At 45.1% G+C, this 8,191-nt stretch overlaps 1 protein-coding gene across 1 annotated transcript in view; it reads right to left on the bottom strand.

The window, feature by feature from the left end:
- nbeal1 (neurobeachin-like 1) overlaps positions 1-8,191 on the bottom strand; it is a gene marked incomplete in the record, with an annotated part of 75,179 nt that overhangs the window by 24,364 nt on the left and 42,624 nt on the right. Inside the window, 9 exon segments of the mRNA XM_037696456.1 lie at positions 318-406; positions 506-665; positions 761-919; positions 2,441-2,600; positions 2,677-2,779; positions 2,852-3,011; positions 6,399-6,532; positions 6,618-6,795; positions 6,891-6,980. Coding sequence (XP_037552384.1) covers positions 318-406; positions 506-665; positions 761-919; positions 2,441-2,600; positions 2,677-2,779; positions 2,852-3,011; positions 6,399-6,532; positions 6,618-6,795; positions 6,891-6,980 — 1,233 coding nt within the window.

Here is an 8,191-nt window from a genome sequence, read left to right as displayed (position 1 = left end):
AAAGAAGGAAAGAATGAATGAAGGAAGGAAAGAATGAAGGAAGGAAGGAAAGATGGAAGAAAGTAAAGAAGGAAGTAAAAAAAGGAAAGAAGGAAGTAAAGAAGGAAAGAAAAGGAAGGAAGGAAGGAAGGAAGGAAAGAAGAAAGGAAAGAAGGAAGGAAAGAAGGACGAAAAAGGAAGGAAGTAAAGAAGGAAAGAAGGAAGGAAGGAAGGAAAGAAGGAACCGGAGAATACGGTAATCTACTGTTGGCTACAGCTGCAGGAGAGAATTCCCACATTTCTGTTACTGTTGAAGCTACGAGCTGCAGCTCTCTCACCCTCTTGCAGACGATCAGGCGAACGTTGGGTCCGGCGCGGTGGGTGAGCTGGACCAGAGCCATCAGGTCCTTATAGTTCACAACTTGATCTGCGGAGTATGGGTACAAAAAGACGTTACGGTTCCATAAATGTTTAAAACAACTACATTAAGATCAATTAAAAAAAAAGGTTTGCTGGTTCAACCCACCGGTGTGGAGGACCTGATTGAGGAGGCAGCGGATCAGACTGGGAGTGATGTGAAGCTCAGAGAAGACCAGAGACAGACCCGTGTAGCCCGCCTCCCTCAGGCGCAGCCGCTGTTTGTTCTTCTCGTAAACGCGGTCGCAGCGCAGCATGCGCTCGAACAGCTGCGGAGAGAGGAGCGTGTCCACGGTCAGCCGTGTGGAGCGAAAGGCTCCAACCAGAAGGAGCAGATTTTACTGAGCGTTTGACGCGGCCTCACCTTGAAGACGAGCTCGCGCAGTCGATCGGAGTGCTTGTTGTTGAGGAGGAGGGTGTAGCAGGAGTCGGCGGCGGCGGGTTCGAAGAGCAGCAGGAAGAGCTGATCTTTGGCCGGACTGCTCTGCAGCAAACTGAGCAGCATTTCCAACAGTGTGCACAGCTGCAACATACAACCACAGTCGACATTAACACGCCATCAGACAGGCTGCGGGGTGTTCCCACATGTTCCTGCATTGTTCTAGAGAAAAAAACATTTATTTATTAAATATTAAAGTTTTTGATGAAAAAGTTTGGAGCTTTTCTAGAAAATCCTCATGCTTTAGAAACCTTTTTATTAAAGGATTACCTCTTAGAGATGTTTTGCGAAAAATGTGCGATGAACAGTCAACATCTTGCCTGTTGCAGATGGCTCTTCGAACAATCTCACTTTGGAGAAATAGTTGTATTGAGAGCAGATTGGCCTTCTGAAGTCTTAAAACTTTAGTCCTGACAGCTAAAATGCAGAGTCAGCATTAAAGTGCGTTTTCCTGTTTATAGTTTCTTTGTATGTATTGTGCAAACTAATGTTGCAAACTTTGTGCTTTTTTAAATCGCTTAAAAATAAAAACAGTCAACTTGATCAAAAGACAGGTGCTGTGACGTTTGTTTTTTTGCTAGAGCACAACCGATTTATCTGTAGGGCTGATATTTTAGGATGATATAGGAGTTTGGGGACATATCGGTACCGGGGATAATTGTCCCATTATGCGTTGATTTACACACTGGGAACAAGTCGTGTCCTTACTTGCAAATGGCGTAATTGTACAATGTATCCAGCAGAGGGCGCATGCAGACTACTTTCAAATTATGGCCGTTCTCTTTAACTTTCACTTTCAGAGCAGACGAAGCAGGGAGCAATACTGTGTAGTGTATTATGCTGAACAGAGTATGGTAAGTTTATTGAAAGAGGTCTGCAAAATAAACACGTCAACAATAATAAATTCTCTTCAATCTTCCAGTTCGCTGGTCATTAGCTGTGTGCTTAGCAAGCTAACGTTTAGATAACCTACTCTAGCATAGGCTATTGCCTTGTAAAACTTTATCCAGATAATAAATCTAACGTAGAGGTAAAATATATCGGGTTTAGTATCGTTATCTTTGTTGTCCTCAATGTAATGCATTGTTTGTCTGAAATATTTACTTATTTGCTAAGAAAAAAAATGCAGCTGCGGTCAATACTAATTAGACCTTCACCATACATGACTGACTGTTTAACCAATGAACAGGGAAGAGTGTTTGTTTAATTTCTATTTTTGTAACACACTTGATAACTTTATGGTGAACAGTGGAGGATAGAAAATGTGAGCGCACATTAGGAAGACTGAAGACTTCAGGTAAAACAGGTTGAAAAGTAGACGTTTACTTAGATTCTTGAGGGTGGACAAAGATTTTTTTTTAAAATTTAGCTATTACAACGGTTATCGGCACTAGCCTTCCACTCCAAGTATCGGAATCAATGAGAGCCAGAATGTTCATATTGGTAGGGCTGTAGTTTTTGTACCTTTAATACCTTTTCAAAAAAAATACACAGATTTATTCAGTTTCTTCAGAAACATTGTTTATACGTTTTCTTTTTGCACAGCTACAAGCTCTGTTTTCTTCGTTTGCTTCTTATGACATCATTTTAGTCTAATTGACTTGCCTGGTCTTCGTCCCCAATAGCAGCGACGTATCCCAGAATGCTTAGCATCTCTTCCTGGGACATGCCCTTGCTGATGTAGTACTTGATGAGGCCGCTCAGGGATGCTCGGACGGTGCGAACGTCGTCGTCACTCAGATTGTTCTCTTTATTAGCGTTTCTCCTAAAGTGAAAGATCAAGTTAGTGTTTTTTTTGTAAATAATAAAATAAATATAAGTTTTATGACGTACGGTTTTACCCGTAATAAAGCCGAATGGTGTCCAACAGAAACTGAACTCCATATTTCTTCCTGAACTGCTTCCTGTTGTCTTTAATGATGGTGGACATGTACTGAATGTGACCTGTCACGCAGAAATAACAGAATTAATAAATATAACAATGGACACGCCCCTCACTGAACAGACGTGTCTGACCTATGCGTAGCGGGAAGTCTCCTTTGTTCCAGATGTTGAAGTTGAACAGCAGATGTGTGTGGAGCTGCTGCAGCAGCGCCTGGTTCTTCTCGTGCGTCACCTGCTCGATCAGCAGCTGCATGGCGACCAGCATGCTGACGTCTACGTGACCTGCGGGGACCTGCAAATGAAAACGGGCGAGTTCAAATGGAAGCGACGATGATGGGTCAGAGAGCGACAGATACGGAAATCAGACCACTTAGGAGACGAAGAAACTAACATCGCAAGGCGTGGGATGAAACGGACGCTGCAGAAACTCAAACGGATCAGGAGCGAGCAGGAAGAGGGAACGGGTGTTTCACATGGCTCGTTACCAGTCAGGGTGCGGTGGCTTTCTTTGCCGAAAGCAACTTTCACCCCGTCTGACTGATTTTAATTTTATCTGGGTCTCTGAGGACGTTTGTTTCACCATAATTACAAAACTTACATGTGCTGAACAAACAAACATAAACAAGAGACCAAAAATAAAAGAAGGGAGAGAGAGACGGACGCAGGCAAAAGTTATCAAAAGTCCGGCAGAATAGTCTCTCAATACTTCACGGTTAGACTTTCACGGACTCGCTCTTTCGCGGGTTTTCAACGTAAGATTAAACATGACACACGACTGGCAATGGGGGAAAGACAGACCCCACCCCCTGCTTCCTCCTTTCTCTTTCTGAGGCTGTCACAGCAAAGCCTGCATCTTTGCTGTGACAGCCTCAGAAATAGAAAGGAGGGGTTTGGGATCTGTCTTTTCACATCTTGTCCCAGAGACACATAACAGATGGGTGTGAAACAGACAGCCTCAACAAAAGAAAGGAGGGGGCGGGGTGGGGTCTGTCTTTTCCCATTGTCTCCCAGAAACATACAACAGACAGCCTCGGAAAAAGAAAGGAGGGGGCAGGGTGGGGTATGTCTTTCCCCATAGTGTCCCAGAGAGACACAATAGGCAGGTGTGCAACAAACAGCCTCAGAAAAAGAAAGGAGGGGGCAGGGTGGGGTCTGTCTTGCACCTGAGTGAGCCACACGAGTGGCATGGATTGTTTATTTAAAATAATCAAGCGTGACCCAAACCGAGCCTTTAGGAACAAGAGCAGGAATCAAAATGCTGGATACTTCAGGCACGAGGCGATCACAGGGAGGCGGAGACTGAGGAGCGCTTTAGGAGCACACAGGTGCAGCAGGAGGGAGACTGGGAGTGACACAGGTGATGGCCATGAGTGCGATTGCAGTGGAGAAGCGGGCGTGGCAGAGAGTGTAGATCATGACACGCTGTGCTCTTTAAGAGCATTTAGAACATTGTTACAAACATCGCAAGAGTCTGGGAAGGGTTTATAAAGATTTAAAATATCAAATACTAAAATAAATATAATGTCCCTACTTCACAGATTTTCACCTATTGTTGGGGTGTCGAGAACGTAACCCCCACGATAAGTGAGGGACTACTGTAATTCAAAGCTTGATCCAACAAAGTTCAGTCAGGTCATTTGGACAGTTTCTTTGTTTGTTAAGACGTTTCGTCCTTCATCCAAAGGACTTCATCAGTCTGAGGAGCCACAACAAACTCAGTCCCACAAGCAGCAGACTCTCAGAGTGGACCAACCAGTTTGCTGGTAATAAGAGTTTCTGTGGCGTGCCCTCTCCCTGCCCTTTGGAAGAAGGACAAAACGTCAACAAAAACAGAAACCATCCAGATGACCTGACTAAATTTTGTTGGATTTTCTACCTGAATTATTGAGCATGGGCTTTGATGTTTTGAACCAGTTTGGCCATGGCTGCCTCAGAGGAGTTGACGGGGGAGAGGGCGTGCCCCAGAAACCATCTCATCACCGGCAAACTGGTTGGTCCACTAAGTGGGTGCTTGTGGGACTGAGTTTGTTGCGGCTCCTCGGACTGATGAAGTCCTTTGGACGAAGGACGAAACATCTCAACAAGAAACCGTCCAGATGACCTGACTGAACTTTGTTGGATTTTTTTTCACCTGGATTATTGAGCATGAACTTTGATCGTTCATACGTCTAATGATTCGTATAAGGGAAAATGTGAATTCACATCTTCATGACCTGCAGCTGAGGGCAAGCTCATCACGAAACGGTGAATAAATGTCAAAGAAATGATCCGAAGGCAAAAACTTCACGTCTATGTTCTACGACTGATTCACTTTGAGAGTCAACACTGTCAAACAGACCAAAGCTGAGCTAGACTTGGATGTGGTAGCAGCTAAAACCCATCCTCACCACATCTCACGAGACTGCGTAAACTTTTTCTTTTTACAAAGTTTGAGCAAAACGTCAACAAATCATCATCATTAGTTTAGTTAGTTAACTTTGGCTAAATGAAATCCTTGAAGAAATGATGTGCAATTTCATTCCAGGGCTGTACAAATGATTTAAAAAAACAGCTGAAAGGGTTAGGGGCCTTGCTCAAGGGCCCAGAGCGAGGCAAATGAGGGTGGAGGCAGGTGTGGGTGCTTCTCCATTCCCATCCACATTTTGATGTCCGTCCAGGGGGTTGAACCAGCAACCTTCCCGTCACAGGCTCGCGTTCCCTAACCTCTGCACCACCACTCCCCAGGGATTCACCTTTTTAATTATAGGGCTTGAATTCCCAGTGAGAAATCGAGTTGTCAAACTGGCATTCTGGTAAACAAAGCTAGCTTGTTGCCAGGTGAAAAAAATCGCCAAATTTCACGGATCATTTTGGAGCTCATGAGACGAAGATCTTGGAAAGAGTAACTCGGCGTTGAAAGAAGTCCTCATTTTGCCAGCGCGGGTCACAAATATGTAACCGGAGCGCAGTTTGTCTCCAATTTGTTTAGAGTCTTTACGGTATTGCGATCTCCGTCAAATCTTTGCGACGTCCTTGATTCTCTTGAGGTAAGAATACGCTTAGTCCTACTACCGTATTTTCCGCCGTACACGTCGCATCTATTATGCGTCACCGCTGACGCGTCGCGTTTGTTACGCGTCACCGCTGACAACCCGGAAATGTGGGCCGGTGTTGCGCCAAAAATCGATGGGCTGCCAAATGGTGGCTGCGGGAGCGTGCACAGGAGGACTTTAACAAGACTGACACTTAAAAACAATTATTTGTTTGCTCGAAATTATTGCAAACGTGTCTCAGTTTAACTTTCATTTAATAAATGCACTTTGATGGTCAAATTAGCTGCATTTTGCCGGGGCGGCGCAGCGAAAAGGAGGACAACGCTGGCAGGCTATGGCAAGCCGATTGTGTCATTAATAGCCATTTTTACCTTTTACATAATACGGCATGCCATAAAGTGCCATCTAGCAGCTGAAAATGGTAGTGTTCAGTTTTGTTCAGTCAGAATGATCCTTGGTCATGTCTCAGCCAAAATTTGGTTTATAAATACGAGGAAAAAACAAAACAAAACAAATATGTCGCTTCGGCACAAAAGCCGCAGGACATGTAAATAATGCAGAAAAACAAAACTGATTTATAGGGCAAACAATATTGTACACTGTGACACAAGTTACAGTAAAGATTTGATCATATTGAGCTTGTTGACCTTTTGCAGCAGAGCTCCCAGAGTTCCCACACCATGCGAGTGGAGCAGAGTCTCCTGGTTGATCTGGTGCCTCTGCAGAAAATGTTTGAGCACCAAAAGAAAAGTGGCCACCAGATTCTTCTCCAGGCGAGCCTCTGAAACGGGGAAGACATTTTCCGTTTCACAACGCGAAATAAAACATAAAATAATATGCATTTCACAGATTGCTGCACAACTGACCTGAAGCTCGGTTGGTTGGAAGAATAACCCAGTCTCCATCAGCTGGCGTGGCCACATCGGGGGTGATGGAGTCCGATCCAGCTGCAGGATCGCCAGTCTGTTGGTCGGGGGTTACCAGGGCCAACTGCTCCAGGATGGGGAAAAGCACCGGCAGGCCTCCGACACAGTTGATCATATCCTGGTCCAGACAACACGTTCGAGAAACTTCAGGATGAAGACCTCGTTTGAAAAAATTAAACGTGAACACATACTGGAGTTGCAACTTTTACGCACCTTAACGTCCCAGTTGACGACTTTTTTCCCCGTCAAGCGTCCGTGCAGCGCGTTTGGAGACAGATCGAGACAGATTGGGTTTCTGCAGGCCTGCAGACCAACAGAGAAGGTTTTAAAGAACTATAACTTTATGTCCCAGTTGTTCAACCTGTGCTGTACCTCTGATGATCTCATTCCTAATCTTCTCCATCCTTGTCTCTCCTAAGGAGAACCTCAACATCTTCATTTCTGCCACTTCCGTTCTGTCTCCTGTCTTTTGTCCATGTCTCTGTCTCCTGTCTTTTTGTCCATGTCTCTTTCTCCAGACCATACAACATAGCTGCTCTCACCACTGTCTTGTAAACTTTTCCTTTGACCTTTGCTGACACCAATTAGTCACAAATCATTCCTGAAACTTTTCTCCATCCACTCCATCCTGCCTGGACTCTCTTCTTCTCCTCTTTACCACACTCCCCTTGTTCCTGGACAGTGGACCCCAAGTCCTTGAAGTCCTGCACCTTTGTGACCTCTGCTCCTTGTAGCCTCACTGTTCCACCTCCTCCCTCTCATTCACACACCTACTCGGTCTTACTATGAATGACTTTCATTCCTCTTCTTTCAAGTGCGTACCTCCACCTCTCCAAGTTCTCTTCCACCTGTTCCCTGTTCTCACCACAGATCACAATGTCATCTGCAAACATCATAGTCCTGCCTGACCTCATCTGTTAGTTGGTCCATCACCAGAGCAAATAAGAAGGGGCTCAGAGCCGATCCTTGATGCACTCCCACCTCCACCATGAAGCTATCCGTCACTCCTACAGCACATCTCACCACTGTCCTGCTGTCCTCATACATGTCCTGCTGTCCTCATACATGTCCTGTACCAGTCTAACATGTCCTGCTGTCCTCATGCATGTCCTGTACCAGTCTAACATGTCCTGCTGTCATCATGCATGTCCTGCTGTCCTCATGCATGTCATGTACCAGTCTAACATGTCCTGCTGTCATCATACATGTCCTGCTGTCCTCATACATGTCCTGTACCAGTCTAACATGTCCTGCTGTCATCATACATGTCCTGTTGTCCTCATGCATGTCCTGCACCAGTCTAACATGTCCTACTGTCCTCATACACATCCTAGTGTCCTCATACATGTCCTACTGTCTACATACATGTCCTGTACCAGTCTAACATGTTCTACTGTCCTCATCCACGTCCTGCTGTTCGCATGCATGTCCTGTACCAGTCTAATATGTCATACTGTCCTCATACACGTCCTGCTGTTCTCATGCGTGTCCTGTACCAGTCTAACATGTCCTAC

The sequence above is a fragment of the Nematolebias whitei genome, chromosome 23, assembly GCF_014905685.2.
Source record: "Nematolebias whitei isolate Nwh7 chromosome 23, NemWhi1, whole genome shotgun sequence".
Taxonomy (NCBI): Eukaryota; Metazoa; Chordata; class Actinopteri; order Cyprinodontiformes; family Rivulidae; genus Nematolebias; species Nematolebias whitei.
The sequence above is the reverse complement of the archived record's forward strand: the minus strand, read 5'-3'. Positions and strand labels throughout refer to the sequence as shown.